The 24,415-nt window shown below is 42.6% G+C and overlaps 1 protein-coding gene across 3 annotated transcripts in view; it reads right to left on the bottom strand.

Annotated features, from left to right (window-relative positions):
• The window catches only part of FBXW8 (F-box and WD repeat domain containing 8), a 126,545-nt gene that overhangs the window by 51,238 nt on the left and 50,892 nt on the right, over window positions 1-24,415 (bottom strand). For all 3 annotated transcript variants that reach the window (XM_045457952.1, XM_045457950.1, XM_045457951.1), the window contains exon 5: window positions 18,749-18,906. In XM_045457952.1, the coding sequence (XP_045313908.1) occupies window positions 18,749-18,906 (158 nt within the window). The remainder of the gene's footprint in view (window positions 1-18,748; window positions 18,907-24,415) is intronic.

Raw genomic sequence — 24,415 nt, 5'->3', positions numbered from 1 at the left:
AGCTATCACTGACAAAAGTGAAGACACAGAACTTGTATTTTGCAAAAGTTTTCAGGAGCTACGCTCCGAACTTAGTGTAGTCTCAGAACAGATTTGCAATGGAAATTCCAGCGATGACATTTTGCAGGTTTTGGAAATCCCCTTCCAAGCCCTCGAAATATCCTGAAATCATACTATCAATGAATTCCCTTTCAATAAAAGTATTACATGGCTCAAAGGAAAAGTAGAAAAAAATCAAAGATTTAGATTATGGCACCACTGTAGTCAACTCTGAGTTACGCCAAACAAGAAGGAGAAAGGGAACAGCAGATGATCTCACATTTCACTTAGGCATCTGAAACCCCCAATGCAAATCTCCCTGCATGTGGATGGGTTTTGCCAGGAGGGCCAAGAATGTTTAAGCTGGGGCGCCCCCATGTCCCTAGGTGCTCCCTGGGGGACAAGACAGGGGCAGGTGTGGATTACAACAGCCCTATACAGATTCTCCTCTGAACTCCAGACCCATGGATCCACCTGCCTTAAAGACTAGTGGTCTTCAGACTTTTTTGTTTACGCCCCCCCCCCCAAAATTATTTTGGCAAATCAGGTCTCCCTTTCATATCTTACATATAAAACCGAAAAATCTTGTTTATCGTGTAGTGGCAAAAAAAAACCCCCAAAAAACCAAAAAACACACACACAAAAAAACCCTAACTTCTGGCATACTGCTAAATACTGACATTTTAAAATAAAATGGCTATGCTTCAGATTCTGTGTCCTCCCTCTCTGTCCCTCCCCCGCTCACACACTGTCTCACTCTCTGAAATAAATAAATGTGAAAAAAATTTTAAATAATAAAATAAAATGGCTATATCATTCTTTAAAAAGTATTCTTTGGAAATGAAATATCACTCATACCATCATGCATTAAATAAAAGGGGGAAAGAATAGCCCAAAGATAAAAAGCAAAATACAGACACAAAGTGTGTGGAGAATCCTTAATTGTAGAATCACCACCAGAAGAACCTAGGTCCTAATCTCATCAAATATCAGGCTCCCAATTCAGCGAAAAAGAAAACGGTCAGGCACATTTTTTTTTCCTGAGTAATCAGTTAGCATATAAAAACATGGCATTTTAAATTGCTATGAGAAAAATTTTACCTTGTTTAATGATTTTTTAATTTTGAAATATTTGAGACTTACAAAAAAGCTCTAAAAATCATACAAGGAGTTACAGTTGACCCTTCACCCAGCTTCCCCAATGTTAACATATTACATAACCACAGTAACATGATCAAAGACAGGAAATTAACATTGATACAAGATGTTTAACCTACAGACCTTATTTCCATTTCATGAAGTGGGTCACCAAAATCCTTCCCCCCCACCCCCACCCCTTCCAGGATCCAATTCAGAATTCCATGTTGCATTTGTCATGTCTCCTTGCTCTGAGACAATTCCTCAATCTATCTTTGTCCTTCCTGTCCCTGACACTTGAAAAGTACGGACCATGTATCTTATAGAAGATCTCTCAGTTGTCTAATGTTTACTCATGGTTAAAATCAGGTTATGCATTTTTTGACATAAGTAGCACAGAAGTAACGTGCCTTTTCAGTGAATCAGGAGGTACATGATGTCAATTTCTCATTATTCACCATATCCTGTTTTTCATCATACTGATTTTAGCATCCATTGATTCTTGCCTGTAAGAATTATTCTAGCACTTGCCAAATGAGTTTCTATTTTCATCACTCCTCCATATAGAGAAATTCATTAATTGAAATGCTATTGTAAAGAAGAGCTGACTCTTCTCCCTTGCTTATTTATTTAACTATTTATTTATACTGGCATGGACTTGTGGATATTTACTTTATTCTATAGGTTATAATCCATTAATATCCTATTTTGTTGCTTGAACTGCCCCTGATTTGCCGTTGGGAAGGAGCTCCAGTTTGTTTCCATTTTCCTATAAAGAGAACCTCCTCCTTCCATCTTACCCACTTTTTTTTTTTTTTTTTTTTTTGGACCACCCTTACTTTCTGGTCCCACAAGATGTTCCAGACTCATCTTGTATTTGTCTCTCCTAGCACTGGTTCCACTCACTGAAGAATTAATGATATTTAGAGACCAAGATCTGGGCACTAGCTGCGCTTACTGTTACTAGGGTAGCACAATGCATGCCTGCAACTCTTAGGAATTAGAATAAAAGCCAGGTCTTTGCCTCAAAGGTCATAAGCTCTTTAAAATATGCAGAAAAATCTTCCATGGCCTTGGAATAAAGAATTGAGAAGAGTTGCTTATCCAGGAATTTTTTTTTTTTTTTTTGTAATATCGCATGATCCTGGGTTTTAAGTCCTATTTCAGAGCAGAGTTAAACACAAAGAAAGAGGAACAATTCCAGGTACATATAGCCACTATTTTTGGCCATGCCTGCTACCACTATACTATGATCCCATAAATACAATATTACTTTGTATTTCTTTGAAAATAGGTCCAGGTTTCTTCACGAAAGATTATTGTTAAATTAAAGACACAACAAAAACTTCAATCACTAAACGTGTTCTGGTGGCCATGAGCCACCAGGGGAATTCTCTGCTCTCAAGCATCCACTCAACTCTAGAACCGAGATGGAAAGCACTCTTGTCCTCAGACTCTAACACATTTCAGAATCTTGACCTTTCCTGATGAGCAAAAACCAACAAAATGAAACTTCCCAAGAGTAGCACCAACTATATTGTAGAAAATCTTGAAATGGGACTTTTTGGTCTTTTAAAAATACGTTAAAAAATCATGTAGTTCTAACCTACATGTAAAAAAAAACCTCATCAACTTTAAGTGCACTATTGGATACGAACAGACAAATATTTATGGTCCCGTAACCACCACCCAATCATAACAGAATATTTCCACCACACTTTTGACAGTCACCTTCCCCTGGCAACTATTCACTTGCTTTCTGTCACAGTTTTGCTTCTTCTAGAATTCCACATAAACAGAATTATATAGTATGTACTCTTTTGTGGCTGGCTTCTTTTACTTAGCATTAGCGCTACTAAGATTTATCTGTATTGTTGCATGTATCTGTAGTTTGTTGTCTAAAATCGACGAGCGATGGCCTATTGTATGGATGTACTACAACACACCTACTCATTCATCGGTTAATATTGATCTATGTGGCTTCCAGTTTGGAGCTACCATGATTAAAATGTTACAGCATGTAAGCAATGAACTATAGTAATCTACCCTCAAAACCAAGAGCACACCATACACACTGTATGTCAGCCAATTTGATAAATTATATTAAAACAAATAAAATTCTATAAATATTCAAGTACAAGTTTTTGTGTGAACATAGGTTTCATTCTCTTGGATAATATAGGAGTGGGAGTGCTTGGGTCATCTGGTGAGTTTGTGTTTAGTTTTGTAAGAAACTGCCAACCTGTTTACCCATGTGGCTGCGCCATTTTGCATTCCCACCAGCAAGGAAAGAAAGTGCCAACTCCACCAGTCTCACCAACATGTGGTATTATCGGTCTTTTAAAGCCGGTGTATTATGTGCAACAGTATATTTCATAATGGTTTTAATTCACATTTCCCTAACGATTAATGGTGCTGAGCATCTTTTCATGTGTTTACTTTCCATTTATAGGTCTTCTCTGAAAGGTCTATGCAAACCTTCTCCTATTTTTAATAGGCTGTCTTCTTATATTTGAACTATAAACGTTCTTTATATATTCTAGATGTAAGTCCTACATCAGATGTGTTTTGCAAATATTTTCTGCCAATCTGTAGCTTGCCTTTTCATTTTCTTAGTATATTCACGATCAAAGGTTTTTACTTGATGAAGTCTAACATATTTTTTTTATTTTACAATTTGTGCTTTCTGTGTCCTAAGAAATCTTTGCCCAGCCAAGGTCACAAAGATTTTTCTACTTTTTGTCCGAAAATTTTATATTTAAGTCTATATAATCCATTTGAGTTCCTTGTAGATAGCATGAAGTAAAAGTAGAGGTTCACAGGCAGGGATAAAAAGGAATAGAGCTATCTGCTTCTTTCAACATCATTTGTTGAAAAGACAATCATTTCTTCATTGAATGACCTTGGCACTTGTATTAAAAAATCAGTGGGTGGGTTTTTCTGGACTTTATTCTGTTCCAGTGGCCTATGGGTCTATCCTCAGGCCAGTATTGTTACACTGTTTTGATTACTAGTTTCACAGTAAACCTTGAAATTGGATAGGGTAACTCTACCAACTTTGTACTTCTTTTCAAAATTGTTCCTTGCTATTCTTGGTCCTTTAAATTAGATTTTAAATTTTAGAATAAGCTTATCAGTTTCTATCAAAAGAAAAAAAATTCTTCAGGGATTCTGATTGGGATTGAACTGAATCTCTAGGTCATTGAGGGGACAGCTGAATCTCAACAGCATTCAATCTTCCAATCCATGAATATAACTCTCTACATTCATTTGGGCTTTAATTTCTCTCAGTATTTTGTAGTTTTCAGCACATAGGTCTTACACATATTTTGCTGAATATTTGTTGAATTAATCCCAATTAGCTTATATTTTTCCAACTGTCTGTTGCTAACTTGGATACGACTGGTTTTTTGCATACTGATCTCATCTCCAGTGACAGTTCTAAAGATACTTACAAGTTCTAGTGACATTTTTGTTGACTGTTTAGGATTTTATGCAAAGACAATTTATCTACAACCACTCTTACTTTTTTCTATCTGTATGCCCTTTCTTTTTCTGGCATGAGTGGACTAAGGAGGACTTCCAATACAGTGTTGGATAACAGTAGTAAAAGGGGACATCCTTGCCATGTTTCCAATTTTGAGAAAACCTGGTCTTTTACCATTATGTAAAAGTACCATTATGAAGTTAGCTGTAGGTCTTTCATAGAAAGGGTTTTTTTGTTTTGTTTTGTTTTGTTTTAGTTTATTTTGAGAGAGAGAGCATGCACACACCAGTGGATGACAGGAAAAGAGAGAATCCCAAGCAGGCTCCCCACTATCAGCACAGAGCCTGTCATGGGGCTTGAACCCACAAACTGTGAAATCATGAGCTGAGCTGAAATGAAATGAAGACGGACACTCAACTGATTGAGCCACCCAAGCACCCCGAAAGGTTCCTTTCTATGTCACTCAGCCAGGAGTCTTTTTGTTTTTCAATTTTTAATGTTTATTTATTTTTGAGAGAGAGAGAGCATAAGCGGGGAAGGGGCAGAGAGAGAGGGAGACACAGAATCCAAAGCAGGCTCCAGGCTCCAAGCTGTCAACAGAGCCCAACGTGGGGCTCGAACCCACAAACTATGAGATCATGACCTGAGCCAAAGTTGGATGCTTAACCGACTGAGCCACCAGGCACCCCAGTCAGCCAGGAGTTTTTAATCATCAATACTAATTGGTTCTTGTCAAATATTTTTTTCTGTTTCATTGAGTTGATCAGTTTTTCTTTTATAATCTGTTAATATAATGAAATGATTTTCAAGTGTTAAACTAACCTTAAATTCCCTAGATGAATCTTAAGTGGCTATGATGTATTATCCTTTCAATGTATTGTAGGACTCCATTTTACAGTATTTTGTTAAGCATTTTTACACTTCCATTCACGTGGAATATTGATCTGTAGTTTCCTTGTTTTCATACACCAGTTATTTTTTTCGTATCTGGTTTTGGTATGACGGTAATGCTGATCTCATTGAAAAGTGTTCCCTCCTAGTCTATTTTATGAAAGTATACAGTATTATTACTTCCTTAGACCCTTGGTAGAATTCTCCAGTAAAGCCACTGGACTTGAATTTTATTTTAAGCTTTCTAGTTCTTAAGTGAATTTTGGTAGCTTGTGTCTTTCAAAAAGTCAATTTATCCACTTCATCTAAGAGGATGAATTTACTGGTGTAAAGTTGTTCATAATTTTTCAGTGCAGTCTTAACATCTGTAAGATCTGTGATGATGTTCCTTTTGCATTCCTGATGTTGGGTTTTTTCCCCCTAATCATTCTGACTAGTGCTTGTCAACTTGATTTTTTTTTTTTAAACAAACCAGTTTTGATTTTCCTGTATTTTTTCCCCTTCAATTTCATGGATTCCTATTATTATTGTACTTCTCCTGCTTATTTTAATTTGCTCTTTTTCTAGTTAAGGTGAAAAGTGAGATCATGGACTTTTTTCTAATGTAAGCATTTATTGCTTTAAATCTCCCTCTAAGCACTGCTTTGGCTACATTGCATACACTTTGATATACGGTTTTTCATTTTCATTCAAAATATTACCTGATTTATTTTTTTAATGTTTATTTTTGAGAACGAGTGAGCATGAGTGGGGGAGAAGCAGAGAGAGGCGGGAACAGAGAATCCGAAGCAGGCTCCGCGCTGACAGCAGCAAACCCGACACAGGGCTGGAACTCATGAAGTGGGAGATCATGACCTGAACCGAAGTTGGATGCTCAACCAACTGGGCCACCCAGGCGTCCCTCTTCTTTAACTTAGGGGTTATTTAGAAGTGTGCTGTTCAGGGGCGCCTAGGTGGCTCAGTCGGTTAAGCATCCGACTTTGGCTCAGGTCATGAGCTCACCATTCAGGAGTTCGAGCCCCACATGGGGCTCTGAGGGGACAGCTCGGAGCTTGGAGCCTGCTTCAGATACTGTGTCTCTCTCTCTCTCTGCCCCTCTACCATTCTCACTCTCTCTCAAAACTGAAGTAAAAAAATAAATTTTTAAGAAAGTGTGTTGTTTAATTTCCAAGGACTTGCAGGTTTTATAGCTATTTTGTTATTTTCACTTTAATTCTGTAGTTGTCCAAAAACATACTTTGTGGGAAAACACATTTTGTAGGATATCAATCGTCTTAAAGTTACTGAAACTAGGGGCGCCTGGGTGGCGCAGTCGGTTAAGCGCCAGACTTCAGCCAGGTCACCATCTCCCGGTCTGGGAGTTCGAGCCCCGCGTCAGGCTCTGGGCTGATGGCTCAGAGCCTGGAGCCTGTTTCCGATTCTGTGTCTCCCTCTCTCTCTGCCCCTCCCCCGTTCATGCTCTGTCTCTCTCTGTCCCAAAAATAAAATAAAACGTTGAAAAAAAAAAAAAAAAGTTACTGAAACTAATTTTATGGCCCAGAACATAGTCTGTCTTGATCTACCTGAAAAGAATGTGTATTTTGTAGTTGCTGCGGATAAAGTTCTATAAATGTCAATTAGGTAAAACTGTCTGACAATGTTGTTCAATCTTGTACGACCTTACTAATTACTGATTACCTGCATCAATTACTGAAATCAAAGTGCCTGAAATTTCCACTATAATTATGAATTTGTCTATTCCCTTTCACTGGTCAGCTTTTGTGTATCTTGAAGTTGTGTTATTAGACGCATACATATTTAGGGTTTTTATATCCACTTGATGAACTGACCCCTTTTATCACTATGAAATGTCCCTTTTTTCCCTGATAATATTCCCTGTTCTAAAATCTACTTTGTTTAGGGTGCCTGGGTGGCTTAGCTGGCTAAGCGTCCAACTTCGGCTGAGGTCATGATCTCACAGTTCGTGAGTTCAAGCCCACATTGGGCTCTGTGCTGACAGCTCGGAGCCTGGAGCCTGCTTCGGATTCTGTGTCTTCCTCTCTCTCTATTCCTTGCCCACTCACCTCTTTCTCTCTCTCTCAAAAATAAACATTAAAAAATTAAATTAAATTAAAAAAATAAAATCGACTTTGTTTGAAATTAATTTAGCCACTCCAGCTTTCTTTTGATTTATGCTTGCATGGTATAACTGCCCATCCTTTTAACCTACTTGTATCTTCATACTTAAAATAGCTTTCTTGTAAAGCTATGGACTGAATGTTTGTCTCCCCTCAGATTCACAAGTGGAAGCTTAAAGCCCCAATGTGATGCTATATGGAGATGCGGTTTTTGGGAGGTGATTGGGATTAGATTAAGTCTTGAGAGGGGGCCCTCATGATAGGATCAATGGCCTTATAAGAAGAGAGAGCTCTTTCCCTGATGTTTGGTGGGAATGAAAACTATTCCTAACCCCATGTGAGCTTCAAAAATTGTTCTGCCTTCTCCTTTTCTGGCAGTTATTTCCCTGGTCTTGGGTATTTCTTCTCACACACGGGCACATCAGTACTCAAAGACAGAGGGGTCCCTTTAGATCGGCAGAGTTCTCCCTTTGTGCAGCTCCCTCCTCCCTGACACTCTGGCCCACAAATTCTTTCCATCTTGGCTTCCTTGACCTCTTGGTGTCTCCTCAACTCAGTGAGGTCCAGGTTCTGTTCAGGTTCCCTTTCCTTGTACTGGGTTGTTTCTAGTTGGTAAGCTGTTTCTGGTTGGTAAGCTTGTTTGAAAACACATAGTCCAAGACTCTGATCCCTTAAAGAAGATCAATGTCTGAAAACTGTTTAATATATTCTGTCTGGTTTTCTGGTTGTTTAAGGCAGAAGAATAAATCTACTCCCTGTTAGTTCATCTTAATCAGAAGCAAAAGTTGTTAGTTTGTTTTTTTTAAACTTACGGTGAAACAACCTGACAATTACAGAAAACTTGCAAGAACTTCTACATACCCATTATTCAGATCCCATTTCCAATTGTTCCAGTAATGTCCTTTATAGCAAAAGGATCCAATCTGGGATAACACATGGCACTCCCTTGTCTTGTCTCCTTCAACCTGGAATATTTTCTTTTTTAACACTTTCATGAGTTTGACAGCTTTTTAGGAGTCAGATCAGTCTTTCTGTGGAATGTCCTTCAATTTGGGTCTTCTAATATTTCCTCATGATTCGACTGGGCTATATCCTTTTTGACTGGAATATCACAGAAGCAATTCTGTGTTTGTCTCAATGTATTCTATTAAGTAGCACAGGATGTCAATTTGTCCCATTACTGATGTTGAATGTGACCACTTTATTAATTTGGCATCTGCCAGACTTGACTACAAAGTTACTTTTTTTCCTCACTCTGTAATTAATTAGTGTTTGGCAGGGAGCTTCTTTGAGATGTAAAATCCTATCCCTTATCTTCTTCTCATCTCTAGTTTTAGCATCAATAGATTTTTTTTTTTGTCTCAATTATCATCATCCTAACTGCCAATTAATGATTTTCTAATGCCATCATTCCTTCTGTATTTGTTAGGTGACATTCTACTTTAAGTGTGTAACTCAAGGATTCCTATTTTGTCCGGTAAGTTGTAATCTGTTACTAGCATTATTCTGATATTCAAATTGTCCCAGGTTTGGCCAGTGAGAACGCCTTCAAGGTAGCTTCTGTGTTCTTTTGACACGTCACCCTTATTCCTTAAGCACTTCCATATTCCCTGGTACAGTAGGATGTTCCAGGCTTATTTCATTCTTTCCCTAGCCCAGCCCTGGAGTCAACCTCTTTGCCAAGCAGCCCTGATTCCTTTCAGTGGAGACTCGTATTTTTAAGATCTGAGCACTACGTGTGTTCACTGCTACTGGACTATTACTGCTCTTACGCCTTCCCAGCAAACAAAGCTAGGACACACGTACTAGCGCACGTACATCTCTACTCGCTTCTCCATCTATGTTGAAAACCATGAATTCCACACGGACACCTCCTATTCCAATCCAGCACCACAGGGTTCATCTGGATCGCTCTCTTCCATGCCTGTAACTCCCTTCTCCAAAAGTGAGAAAACTGGCTTCCACGATCCTTAATATACTTACCTAATTCCATCTCCCTCGATGCTGCCAACCTCCCACACCCGCCAGGCCACTGTTCAGACTCCCTCCTCCACCTGTCCCTGGCCCCACTGGGCTCCCTTCCTACTCTACTGCAGCTTGCCTAACAGCCTTTTGACTGGAATGGCAGACAAGTGGGCACATCTTGCTTTTAAAACAAAAACGCGCTCCACGAGTATGTTTACTTCTGCTTTAACAGAGCCCTAGGGTTTAGTACAGAATAGACGCTACAATCAAAATCACAAGTATTGAAAGGGAAATTAAATTTTCATGCTGATCTGATTTATCAGCCTCCAAAACAACAAGTTAATGTTTGGATTTCATTAGGTACATTTAAGAACTTTGACAATTTATTTCTGTAGTCTCCAACTGTCTCCCTGGAAAAATACTTTGCACTATTTTTTGTTCCTTTCTATTTTTAATCTCAACTTTAATAAGACAGGACAAATACTTGGAATTTAATGCTTCATACTGTGTGCTACTAAATATCAGGTTTCAGGGGCGCCTGGGTGGTTCAGTCAGTTGAGCACCTGTCTCTTCATTTCCGCTCAGGTCGTGGTCTCCCAGTTTGTGAGATCCAGCCCCTTGTCAGGCTCTGCACTGACAGCGAAGAGCCTGCTTGGGATTCTCTCTTTCCCCCTCTCTCCCTCTCTCTGCCCCTCCCCTGCTTGTGCTCTCTCTCTCAAAAGAAATAAACATTAAAAAAAAAAAATCAGTTTTCAGGAAAACCACGCAATTAATCAGATTACCACCAAATCTCCTCCCACAAACTTAATGTGCCACTTTCTGCATGAGAAAAATTGTTTCAAGTTTTTTTCACTAGTAACTTCAAAAACGTGTGGTTATCCTAGAAATTTATCATCTGCTAATCTGTGCCTATAGCATAAGAACTTCCCTCCCCAGTGTTTCTTAAATTTGAGAGATTGCAGACTTCTAAAAAGTAACCTGTGGACCCGCAGCATGACAAACAACCACAAGGTATGTAGGTCATGTGATCACTTGGTGCCAATAGGCTGGGAACACAAACTGCAAATTCAAACACTGAGATCATGCAGTATGGTTCAGTTACAAGGTCAAAGGATCCAGTTTTGTTTTTCTTTTTTTTTTTTTTAGATTCCTATAAAACTATAGATTTAAACAGAACAAACCTTTTGTAGAGATCTCACAGCTCCTGCTCAAGACTTTATCTCTAAATTCCCATTTGAGGAACAAAGCATATGTAACCCAAAGTGTGCAACTCAGCCCAAAGCATATGTAACCAAGTGTGCAATATAATGCCAAACTCTTCTCACCAAAAATGAAAAAACTTTTAAAAGATTTTTTATTTTTTTGAGAGGGAGAGAGTCAGCCAATCTTAAGCAGGCTCCACAACCCAGAGATGAGCCTGACATAGGGCTCAATCTCATGACTGTGAGATCATGACCTGAGCCCAAATTAAGAGTTGAATATTTTAGGGGCACCTGGGTGGCTCAGTCGGTCAAGCGTCCAACTTTGGCTCAGGTCATGATCTCGCGGTTTGTGAGTTCAACCCCCGCGTTGGACTCTGGGCTGACAGCTCAGAGCCTGGAGCCTGCTTGGGTTTCTATGTCTCCCTCTCTCTGTGCCCCTCCCCCACTTGTTCTCATTCACCCTCTCTGTCTCCCAAAAATAAGTAAACATCAAGTTAAAAAAAAAAAAAAAAAGAAAGAAAGAAAGAGTTGGATGCTTTACTGACTGAGCCACCCAGGAGCCCCTGAAGTTTTTTTTTATTCAAAAACTTCCTACATATGCACAGTCCCTATGGCATGTCTATGAAACACAATGTAGCACTCCAGCCCATGCCAGATGGCAGTCCACTGTAAGTTCAATCCCCCCAGAAATACTCCCTCAACACTGAAAAGAATGACCTCAGTTCAGAACTCTGCATTTCAGGGTTTAATTCCGCTCCGAGAAACCTGACAATGTGAGCGTTCCTACTGTTCATTGTTCATGTCTATCAAGGTATCCTATCTTTTAAAAGGACTATACCCAGTATTTGGGGGTTGTCAGAAAGTGGTTGCATTTTGTTTTGTCAAATATCTGAGGAAGACTCCTAGACCCAAGGGTAGGCAGAGGTTTCAAACAAAAACTAGTTACTGAAACTGAAGAGAAAAATGAACAGCCAAGAAAGGCCTTGGCAAAAAAAAAAAAAAAAAAAAAAAAAAAAAAAATCCTCCATAACCCACATTCAGGTGTCTGAGCCACCTCCCAAGCGATGCTCTGACATGTTAATGTTCCACTTTTAAAACTTCTTTTTTTTTTTTTTTTTTTTTTAAGTAAGCTTCATACCCAGTGTAGAGCCCCATGTGGGGCTTGAACTCACGATCCTGAGATCAAGAGTCGGATGCTTAACCACCTGAGCCACCCAGGGGCCTCACTTTTAAAACTTCTATCTTGATTGGGGGGGAGGCGGGGCCGTGATTGTATGTTACTATAGTCACAAGTTATGTCATTATATTCAAATGTCACCATCAACATACACACAAGACACATAAGCAAACCAAAGAATTCATTTTTTTGTTAAACATACAATTATAAACAAAGCTTAAAAAGCACCCAGTCTCCATCAAAGCTGCCTAACTAAAACACAGTCCTACCAAGGCCCGGAGAGACCCACTCCCATCCATTGTTCCTACGCCAGGAAGTGAGAAATGACAGTCACCCCAGCCCTGGGACAACGGAGCATGTGTGTGTTGCGACAATTGTGCTGGGAGTGCCGCACGAGTGGAGAAGCCACTCCGCCTTGCCGGACGGTGGCACAGGACGACTGTTGGCTATCCCGGCCCGACTTCCACACGCTAGCTAATACCCACCGGGCCATGTCTCTCCTGTCCACTCAGGGGGCCAGACGAGAACTTCTTTGCATCTACGAAGGGTGCCATCTCATTTCTCATCCAACAGTGAGTTTTCAAGACAAACTCTGTGAACGGGGAGCGGGTTTCGAGTACACCGCCTTCCCTCGTGCTGTGGCTCGGGGCCAGAGGCAGGCAAGCATGGAGCAGATGGAGTCCTGGCAAGGTCCCCACTGTCCCCGCATTAGCAGCATCTGCTCATTACTCAGAACCTTCGCCTGCTTTATCTAATGCTCCAGGAAAAGCATTTTGATTTGATTCATTTCGGTACGGTAACGTGCAACACAATTAGTGGTAAAATCAAACTGGAGGACGGCCAGTGCTGACAATCGGAAACAAGGCAGAAGAAATATGAGGCCAGTGGGTTGGAATTCACAAAATCACAACTGTGGATCACCTTGCCAAATCTCAACACCCCAGGTGGGTGTACAGTGTTCCCGCAGGGCGAGGAGGCTGAAAAGGATGTAGGGACGACTTCCTTGCACCCAAAGCGGCTTCCATCTCCCCTCTGGATCAGACCCCTTCCGTGGAGAATACGTGTGTAGACCATCAACAGGGCCTCAGTGGCTAAGAGCCTCCCTTCGGCACAGCCAAGGGTGCTGAAGTTCATGAACTCATCCTATCATCTTATTCTTCTCTTCTGCATGGCAGTTGCAAATACTACACAGCAGACCCCACAAGGTACATTGCCTTTTCACCGTGTTTTGCCTAAGAAGTGCCTGTTTGCGGCTCCTGGAAAGGAACAGTATCAAAATGTGCATTTGATTATTTCAATCTGTCTTTGCCCAGAAGTAGCTACTCATGAATATGTTGGTATAAATACCACAGTGTCAATCTGTTAAACTGAAGTGAGACCAAAGACAATGCCACCTGAGGTCTGGGAAAAAAACGAAAGAGTTGTGTAGCCCATGAATAGCTAAATCCCAATCAGACTGGTAAAACCAGCTCAGAGTGAGAGGGAGATAAACATGTAAGAGTTCTCACCAAAGAAATAGTCCTTATGCCAACATGAATTTGAGACCAACCAAAGATTTCAACATAAATGATGGAAGTACTATAGATTCTATAGATTGAATCTGACCTTAGAGTAGGGTTGACCCCCCCCCCCCCAAGCATGCCAGGAAACTGAGAAAGACAAACGTGAAGGTGTAAAAGTAAAACAACTAGACAGACCAACAGGAACAGAGCACAACATCCAGAAACAGACCTGGGTACTAAGAGAATCTCACACCTAAAAACATATAAAGGCAGCACCTCAAACCAGTGAGTAGGTAGGGATGGGCTTTCTAGTAAGAGATGCCAGAAAAAAAATTCTCAGATTCGTATTTTATACGGTCCCAGGATGAACTCTATATTGGCCAAAATTCAAGCATGAAAAATAAGCCCCAGCTTATTAGAAAGAGGTACAAGTAACAGGTACAAAGATGAAAAAAATTCTTAGGCTAAGAGATGTAAACTGAAACTACATTTGGGTACCATTTTTTTTTTTTTTTTTTTAGATTTTATTTTTCAGTTGTCTCTACACCCAACATGGGGCTGGAACTCACAATCCCGAGATCAAAAGTCGCACACACGCTCCACCAACTGAGCCAGCCAGGCACCCTTGGATACCATTTCTGATCTATCAAACCAACAAATACCTAGATGTCTGAAACACATCTTGCTGGCAAAACTGTGAGGAAATAGGGGCGCCTGGGTGGCTCAGTCATTGAGCGTCCGACTTCGGCTCAGGTCATGATCTCGTGGTTCATGGGTTTGAGCCCATCAAGCTCTGTGCTAACAAACAGCTCAGGGCCTGGAGCCCGTTTCAGATTCTGTGTCTCCCTCTTTCTCTGCCCCTTCCCCGCTCTCGCTCTGTCTCCAAAATAAATAAACATTTAAAAAAAAATACTGTGAGGAAACAGGCATACCTACATACCTTGCTGGTGACAGAGCAACATTGTATAAACCCCATTTGCATTTCCCCTTTGATTCGTCAATTTTATAGGAAACTACCCTTCCTGCATGTACATGAACGGTCTTATAGGCAGGGTCTTTCATTACAATGCTGTCATGGCAGAAGGTCAGCAACAACACAACAGTTCCTCAATAACGGACAGTGTCAGTGAACCAAGGTCCTTGTACGTATCGAATACTGTGCAGTTATGAAAAAAAGAGGAAGCTGTTTTTCTATATACAGACATGGACAAGCTTTCAAGACAGGTCATTAAGTGAAAAAAAGCCAAGGTGTGGAATAATACAAAGTAATATGTGAGCTTTCATTTAAGAAAAAGGGGGAGAATGGGCCGCTTGAAGGGCTCAGTAGGTTGAGCATCCGACTTCGGCTCAGGTCATGATCTGGCGGTTCCTGAGTTCGAGCCCTACGTTGGGCTCTGTGCCGACAGTTCAGAGCCCGGAGCCTGCTTCGGATTCTGTGTCTCTCTCTGTTTGCCCCTCCCCTACTCTCACTCTCTCTCTCAAAAATAAACAAACATTTAAAAAAATTTAAAAAAAAGGGGGGGGAGAATAAGAATATTCATATTTGCTTATATTTACAATGCTGAGATATTGGAAGGACAGACAAAATCCTAAAATATATGGTTGCTTTAGAATGGAGTAGACAAGGGGCGCCTGGGTGGCGCAGTCGGTTAAGTGTCCGACTTCAGCCAGGTCACGATTTCACGGTCTGGGAGTTCGAGCTCCGCATCAGGCTCTGGGCTGATGGCTCAGAGCCTGGAGCCTGTTTCCGATTCTGTGTCTCCCTCTCTCTCTGCCCCTCCCCCGTTCATGCTCTGTCTCTCTCTGTCCCAAAAATAAATAAACGTTGAAAAAAAAAAAAAAAATAGAATGGAGTAGACAAAATAGGTAAAAGCAAGACTTCTCAACGTGTAACTGTTTATAGTTGTTTCATCTTATGTCCCCCAAAATGTAGTACTTATTCAAAGACGTTAAATTACAAAATGAAACCCACTTCATTTATGGATTAAAAAATTAAATTAGGGGGTGCCTGGGTGGCTCAGTCGGTTAAAGAGTCCGGCTCTTGATTTCGACTCAGGTCACGATTCCACAGTCTGAGAGATCGAGTCCCACATCAGGTACTGTGCTGGGCATGGAGCCTACTCGGGATTCTCTATCTCCTCACCTCTGCCCCTCCCCCCCCCCCCCTGCACACACGTTCTCTCTCAAAAAATTAGAATTATACACATGTACAACTACCATCTTGAAAAATAAACCATAAATAAGGTCCACTGAAGAAAAACTGACGAGCTAAAAAAAATATACTTGAAGTAGGCATGGCAAGGACTACGTCTTTATCCCTTTCTTTCCAACCAGAAAAGAGAACCCAGAGAAAAATGGGGACAGGAGGAACAAGCCATTTGCAGAAAAATAGGGAAAAAGGAAGACAATGAAATTCACTGCATTCACATGAAGGCAGACAAAGACAACGGGGAAATGCCATTTCCACCCATCAGACCAGCATGAGGAAGCCGTCACTCTCATCTATTTGGTGCGACCATTAACTGGTTGAACCTTTTTGGAGGGCAATTTGGTAGTATTTATCAAAACATGAAGCATCTGTAGCCTCCAACCCGGTAATGACTGGTAATTTACCCCATAGCTGGACTTGCACGAGTCCATCGTGATGTTTGTTAGAGGATATTGCTTGCAGCGCCGTTTTTAATAACAAAAATAAACAATCCAAGTGTGTGTCATTAAGGGCTCTAATAAATAAATTATAAATACAGCCACTTCATGCCATAGTACACAGGATGAAAAAATTTACCTATAAGTGCCAATGTGGAAGGATACCAAGATGTGTCATTATGTTATTAAAAAAATAAAATAAAATAAAATAAAATAAAAGTGAGGTGCAGAAAAGCACATCGCATAGGACCTCTGAGTAAAACGTGAAAGGGACAGAGACAGGGGGGCAGGATGGAACACTTCAGCTTCTCTTTGGATACACTTTCTTTTCATTTTATACTTTTGCTCTGTTTGAATTTTAACTGTATTTTTTAAAATCAAGTTTTAAAAATACATTTTGGCCATTATTTGCCAAAGGAAGTAGTCTCTCTGTCCTACCTTTGTGGCTCCCCAATGTTTCTGTGCGGCAACAGGGAAGAGGGGGACAAACACGATTGTCACCAGTGACGCAAAACCAGGAGCCCGCGTCCTATCTCCTCAAGCTGTATTTTCAAGCTCACAAGATAGGAAACGTGGGGGTGGAAATCAATCAGGTGCCCATATTCCTCCAGGCATCTGTGTTTCAGATTACATAAATAGTGCACTACAACCCTGACATGGCCTGGGACACATATTCACACTTCTGGATGCACTCAAGCAAATCACTCAGTTGGCCTCTCTGGACCCCCATTTCCCCGTCTGAAGAAAAATGTGGGTGTACATGTATGCACATGGCTGGGGGGTGGGGCTAGGAGAGGATTCTAAAACTGTAGGATTCTAACTGTACTACAACCTTTGCATACTTGTATTTAAAAACCCTCTAGGAATGCAAGCTGGTGCAGCCACTCTGGTAAACAGTATGGAGGTTCCTCAAAAAACTAAAAACAGAACTACCCTACAACCCAGCAAGTGCACTACTAGGCATTTATCCACGGGATACAGGTGTGCTGTTTCGGAGGGACACATGCACCCCCATGTTTAGAGCAGCACTTTCAACAATAGCCAACGTATGGAAAGAGCCCAAATGTCCACTGATGGATGAATGGATAAAGAAGATGTGGTACGTATATACAAAGGAGTATTACCCGGCAATCAAAAAGAATGAAATCTTGCCATTTGCAACTATGTGGATGGAACTGGAGGGTATTATGCTAAGTGAAATTAGTCAGAGAAAGACAAATACCATATGACTTCACTCACAGGAGCACTTTAAGACACAGAACAGATGAACACAAGGGAAGGGAAACAAAAATAATATAAAAACAGGGAGGGGGACAAAACAGAAGAGACTCATAAATATGGAGAACAAACTGAGGGTTGCTGGAGGGGTTGTGGGAGGGAGGATGGGCTAAATGGGTAAGGGGCATTCAGGAATCTACTCCTGAAATCATTGTTGCACTATATACTAATTTGGATGTAAATTTAAAAATAAATAAATAAAATTAAAAAAATTAAACCACACACACAAAAAACCTCATTGGTAATTTGGAAAGTACCAAACACACTCAAGCTGATCTTCTGTTATCTATCCAGGATCTCAGTAAACATAGAGGAAATACTACATACCACAGAAACAGCTTAGCTGAATTTCTAGAGGCTGAAAAAAATCTACCAATGGTGTCTACTAATGTCAAACTGAAAGAACAGAGTTCATGTCGTTAAAGTAATAAATCGAAAATATTTTCAAGACTTCAGCCCTATTTTTTAAACGACGTACGAATCTAAAATTGCCCATGAGCTACTTTACTATAGTTTTGTCCCTGAGCCAACCACTGACTCTGAAGATCTGCCATAGTGCCACAACATGAACACTAACATTCCAAAATATTTTGTGGTTCACCTTTCAGGCAAGTGGGGAAACAGAGCTTAGAGATTCCAAATTCACACATAACGGAAGGCAGGAACACGGATGTCATGGCCCTCGAAATCATTATTCCTGTTAGCTACAAAACTGACCAGTGTTTCATGACTCAGGTGCATATAATTTTAGACTTTTCCTAGCTAGTTCTGTAAATCCACAGTTGTTTGTACACAAAAGGATTCTATCAATCCCAGAGAGACCACAGATCACCATAAATTATCTTGTATGGTATGGAAGTGCCAGGACAAGGTAGGCACCGACTTTTATTTTTCTATTTTCATATTTGTCAATAGATTATCTATCCCTCCCTTTCCCTGTTCCCTTTGGACTGAGCAGAGACTGAAGGAAAAGGAGGCCAAGTATATTTAATATTTTATACCAAACAAGCTATTTGCTTAAGATGGCTTGGCCAGCCTCGTGTCTGGCACAGAAACCCAGTCTACCAGCTCCAGTAGGAATTAAACACCAGTCTTACTGGGTGCTGTGCCCCACTGCCTACTAATGCAGGGACGGTTATTGGCCAACTTCTTCACATAAAGGCAAAGAGTGGGTGTATGTGTGTGCACATGTGTGTGTGCCCACGTATATGTATGCAGGGATTACAGGGGGGAGCCGGCCACAGCTGCTTAATTTTTGTAAAGCTTTTTTTTTTTCCTTAATAGGGAGGAGGGTTGCGGTTACTTACCATCCTCATAAGCCGCTACCGCCAGCGAGCTGTTTATCCTCACAAAGGAGACATATGGCTGCATTCCAGGCTCGTCCTCCTCATACTCTGAGTCCAGGAAAGGGGCTGTGTAGTCCCAGGTGCGGGTGTCCCACACCCTTACGTCCCCTGATGTGTATCTGGAAAAGAAGGGCACACCTGGGTCCAAATGGGGACCGGAGAGCAGGGCTGTGGTGGGGGAAATGGGGAGAGCCTTAAAACAACAGAGGAAGAAGATCTGGTCGGTGTAGAACCACTCCTGCCACGTTGTTTAGATGAGTGACTCCAACAGGAGAAAATGTCAAGCAGACGACAGAAGGCTGTCAACACGGTTCGTGTTCTCAGCACAATGGTGACGGTTCAATGAGAACGCCACACTACGACACTGGGTGTTGAGATCTCCTTTACGCTATCGTAACGAGTCTGCTACCCTGCATTCTCCCAGCAAAGGGATGGCTAGCAGGAATTTGTAGAAGTCCCAGTGTTTGTTTACACATATACAGTCAAGACAGAGAGATGCTAAGGACTAATGGTCTTACAGGCTCGAGCTTTCTAATGCCTCATCCATGCATCAGATTTGACTGATTAAAGTCCCCAAAGACTAATTGATTTGCTGAAACAATTAAATCTTGCCTTTAGCAGCCAGACAATGCTGCTTTCTCATGAAAAGCTCTTGCCCGAATGCATGACGCTCCCCGGTTTTGCCCACTTAGAAAATAGGAGCACTCACTCTCTCCTATTACTAGTGCCACTCCAACAAATGACTCTCTCCATCAAAGCCAAGGCAGGGCCAGAAGCTGCTCAGACATCAGGCCCCACAGATACGAGGATAATGGAATGACCAGATGAGGTGGTGTGCCTGCCATCGAGGTATTTACACCAAGTTCCTTACATCTGCCACAGAGGGTTCGATTCAACATGTACGGCGACTGTGAGGAGGTGTGTTAGAAATGCTTTAAGAGTCTAATGATGCACCCCCACAAACACAAAGACAGGCAGGCAAGTTTAAGCAGGTTCAGTCCTCCTGAGGCTGTAGGTCCTTCAGGGTTTCTTGGATCTGACATTAAAAGTATAAACACTCAAACAAGATAATCTCTGAGATTTACTTAACTACTGAAATCACATGATAGATCTGTGAAGTCGTTACAGATCAATTTCTCAATAAACAAACTAAGAACACTCTGATAGAGGAGTGCTTCGTTTACTGAACGTAGCAGGATTTCCCTCAAACTACTGACAGTAAACACACATATCATGTAATTCAAAGGTGATTCTGTCAAAGTCCCTCCGCTGGAGATCCGGTTCTCCCCCTGCAGGACAGTGCCTGGGGAGTGTACGTGTGGTGTAAAGGGCCAACAGGAGAGACGGGCTTTCTAAAATCGGACTCAGGGAACTCTGCAGGACCACTGATCCTCCAGTAAATAGGAACGTTCGCTCCACGAGTGTCGTTAAGCCTGGCGATAAGCAAGCAAGGGCGGATATTGATATCCCCGCGGCCAAAGCACGGCCGCTGGCTCCCAGGTCTTCCGGGCAGTTTTCCAAATCACCCCTCCTAATGAGGAACCCTACACAAGAACACACACCACTGCGCCAGATCTACCAGGCTCACCGCGACATCCCTGACAACAACTCCAGCGTTCCCTGGACAGAGGCCACTCGCTTAGCTATGGCAACACTCAACAGAGATAACGTGTTTGACTGTCTAGACTGTGCATGATGAGATTCTCCAGGTTACATTCCATGTGGAAGTTAGGAGCCATTTCAGAAAAGACAGAAGGGTGGGGCACACGGGTGGCTCAGTTGGTTAAGCGTCCGACTTTGGTTCAAGTCATGATCTCGTGGTTTGTGGGTTCGAGCCCCGCATCAGGCTCTGTGCTGACAGCTTGGAGCCTGCTTCGGATTCTGTGTCTCCCTCTCTCTCTGCCCTTCCCCTGCTCATGCTCTGTCTCTCAATAATAAATAAACATTAAAAAAGATTAAAAAAAAGAAAAGAGAGAAGGGTGGTGACGCCCCCAGAAGTACAGAGAAGGGGAGTGGGAGACATGGAAAGGGAACGCGGTAGTCAGAGAACGAAGGGCTTTCAGGGCGAGGTGTGCTTGGGAGGTGTGCTTCCTGTCCGTTGACGACCAGTACGCTGGCCCACACCCACAGTCTCACAGGTGCACCCCACCAGGGGCCACAGGAGAGCGTTTCAGCGGCCTGAGCTCCAGCCCCAAGGTCCCTTTACACATATAGTTTGGAGGCAAAACCACAAAACCAAAACCTGAAAAACTGCTGGACCACACCCAGCAGCAAGCTGGGAAATACAACCGGATGCCCCCGCTCAGCTCCCGGGAGGAGGAGAGGGAGGGCACGCAGGGCCCCACCAAGAGCGCTCTATTAATACGTGGAGGGTCCTGATGGGCCTGTCCTCCACAAAAAATGTCCCACTCACCCTGAGATGCCATGTGTCTAGAATTAAATGCATGTGCTCCTTGAAAGGCTTCAGTTCCCCACAAACCAGCCTGTTGCTAAACTCCTTCCTTTCCTAGGTGACCACACTAGTCCCATCACTGGTGCAAAACCGGGCAGCTCCTCCATATCCTCTCTGCCGCCCACCACACACTGTCCTCTGCGTTCAGGGGCCACGTCCTCTCCCTTTCCTTCCCCAGGGATGCCACTCCGGTCCAAACCTCTCGGCACCTCACAGCCCCTTAGTTTGAGCCTCCCCCAGAGTCAACCCTGCACAAGCCAAGCTCTCAAAAGTACTTGATGACATGAATACTCATTCTCCCTCCCTCCCTTCACCTCCACACTAGCCCAAGTCCCCCCGTGATCTAGCCCAGATGACAGCAACCTAGACTTTTTTTCTCATGGCAAGTGTGTGTGTGCGTGCATGCGTGTGTGTGTGTGTGTGTGTGTGTGTCTGCTCATCTCCCCAAGAACCTACAAGCCTGCTTCTCAGGGCAGGGGCTGGGCCTTACTGTGAGTCCAACAACTAGAAGAGTCAGGCCAGAATAGCACCGGACACTGAGGAAGCTCACTAACTCCTCAGGCCTTGACGGCTTCATCACTGGGCCTCGCACAGAGAACCCTCCCCAAACTAGCTTCCACCCAGTCTCCTGTTCTGCTCTTCCTTAGCATGAACCAGCCTCCAGCCAAGTCCGCCATTCCTGGCTTCCACATACTCTTGCCTCTGCATCTCTGTTCAACTGTCCACTTTTCTGGGGTGTTCTCCCTCCTGACAACCCAGCCCGGGGGGTCCCAGTGCTGGCTGCACACGAGAATCACCTGGGATGCTTTCCAAACTCCTGATGCCTGAAGCACACACAGACCAGTTAAAATCGGACTCTCTCGGAGTGGAACCAGGCCATCAGTGTTTCCAATGTTTAGGCAACATGGAGAACCCCCTACCTAGCCCAAGCCTACCAACCCCTCAGTGTCCAGCAGATGCCCTCCTCCCCCAGGAAGCCTTTTCTGACTCAACTAGCACGCCCTGTACCTGAAGAAACGGCATTCACAGTTACATTCCAGGTCTCAACTTCACTGTCAAGTCCCTGAGAAGGCCAGATATCAATGCTGTTATCTCCATCACAGTGGCTTACACACGGGTAACAGTAAACAGTGACTGAAAGAGGGTGTCCACAAGGAACAACCTGACTGGTTTGAGTGGCATCTCCTTCTACTCCTACTGCCCACCTTCTGCTGATGGTCAGTGACACACTCAGAACACACACACTGATAGGTATTAAATTCCCTGCATTTACTTCCAAACTGATTGAAGTATCTATAAAAACACAGGATAAGCTAAATTATTTTGGTAAAGAAGAACATTTTCATAGATATCCATTTAAATCAACTTCATTCTTCATGTCCAAAGAGCATGAGATGTTTTTTCTTTTTTATAATTTTATAATTTTTATAATTTTTATAATTTAATTTTAATTTCAGAGAGAGCATGTGAGCCAGGGAGAGGGTGACAGAGAGAGAGAGAGAGAGAGAGAGAGAGAGAATATATCAATCTTAAGCAGGCTCCAGCCATCTCAGAGCCCAAAGAGGGCTCAATCCCATGACCCTGAAATCATGACCTGAGCCAAAAACAGGAGTTGGACGATCGACTGACTGCACCACCCAGGTGCCCCAATAGCATAAATGTTTTGCTGCAAAATATAAAAGACCGTATGTCTCCTTTTTGAGCAGAATGAACAGAGAATAAATACCGTTTCAGGAGGTGCTGGGGGATGACTCAGAGCCAGGCTCTAGAATCTAATGCAAGTGCAAGCAGCCATAGCCAAGGAGATCAGACTCCATGCTAACGAACTCGTGCTGAAGAAACAGACAGCTTCATGAGGGTACAACACCGGATGGAGCAGAGGGAAATGGACCAAGCCCTAAATGTGATCTAAAAGTGCTTAACAACATTGGCCAGGAGAAGCAAGAACAGATATCGAAGGGAGGCAGGAAAAGAAGCTGATTTTTCTCCAGAGCTCCAGATGTCTTTATCGCTGCCTAATGACAATTACACTCAACCAATTAAGACGCCACTACGACAGTTGCATTGTCGGTAAGCCTTTGGACCCCAATGTTGATGGCTCTCTAATTAGTGTCTGTGCAAAGTACAACTGCAACTAATATATTAGCTGACGTAAGAGCACTAAAGAAAAACTGAAGGAGAAAGAAGGCTTTTCAAAATGAGGGAGGATGTCCCAGCCCATGGCACGGACCAGTGACACTGTATGCTCTCTCAATCTCTTTTACGCTTGGCAAGGTTACCTCCAAATAAATAGGTCAGAGACCACAGCTGATTTTTTTGTTGAAAGAATGGGAATAGAGCCTCTCTCAAGCTCCGCATGCCAGAGCAATTGCCAATTTTTGATGATTTACCACCAAAGAGCTTCTATTGACTAGTAAGTTTCCACCAAACAGACTACTCATTTGGACTAAGAGACCCGAAGGAAAAGAAGAAATGCTGTGCAGTTAAAAAAAAAACAAACAAACAACAAAACCCAGCTTTAGCCTTTCTTCTTGTATAAATATCCAAAGGGGGGGGGTGGGCAGCAGAGAGGAAAGAGGGTGTTTACACTGCTTCCAGGTGCCTGTACTTATTTGCTAAAAACACTTTTTTCCCCAGGCTCTTCATGACAAGGGGGGGGGGGGTTGTTTTGATTCAAGAATGCTGTAAGTAAGGTTAAGTGACTCACCCAAGGTCACAAAAAACATTTTAGTGGCACAGCTGGGATCAAAACAGGTCCCCAGGCTGTTCTCCAACTGCTGCTTAGCCAATGAGCCAGGCTGCCTCCTCACAGGACAGTGTCTTCAAACAAATACGGCTTTCCAGAACCATCCCCACTCAAGTGCAACATACGTCCTTTATCGTTTTCAGTATTGGGACTCAGGCTTGCAGGACACAACTCCTGAACCTAAGCCACCAATCCCACCACCGTCTCTAACCGGAAGGGAGGCAGCCAACAAAAAGACTCCCTGTGCTGGCAAGGAGCGTGAGGCCAGGTGGGCGCAGTGGAGCCTCCCACACACGCTCCACAGGGGACGTGGGAGGACGTACAGAACGGCTGACAGAACCGCACCCTCGACAGAGCCACACGCATACAACCATCCCCAAAGCGAAGTCACGGTTCTCCTCTGGTCAATACTCGCGGCAGCCCAAAGGAG

Source organism: Leopardus geoffroyi, chromosome D3 (genome assembly GCF_018350155.1).
Source record: "Leopardus geoffroyi isolate Oge1 chromosome D3, O.geoffroyi_Oge1_pat1.0, whole genome shotgun sequence".
Lineage (NCBI taxonomy): Eukaryota > Metazoa > Chordata > Mammalia > Carnivora > Felidae > Leopardus > Leopardus geoffroyi.
The sequence above is the reverse complement of the archived record's forward strand: the minus strand, read 5'-3'. Positions and strand labels throughout refer to the sequence as shown.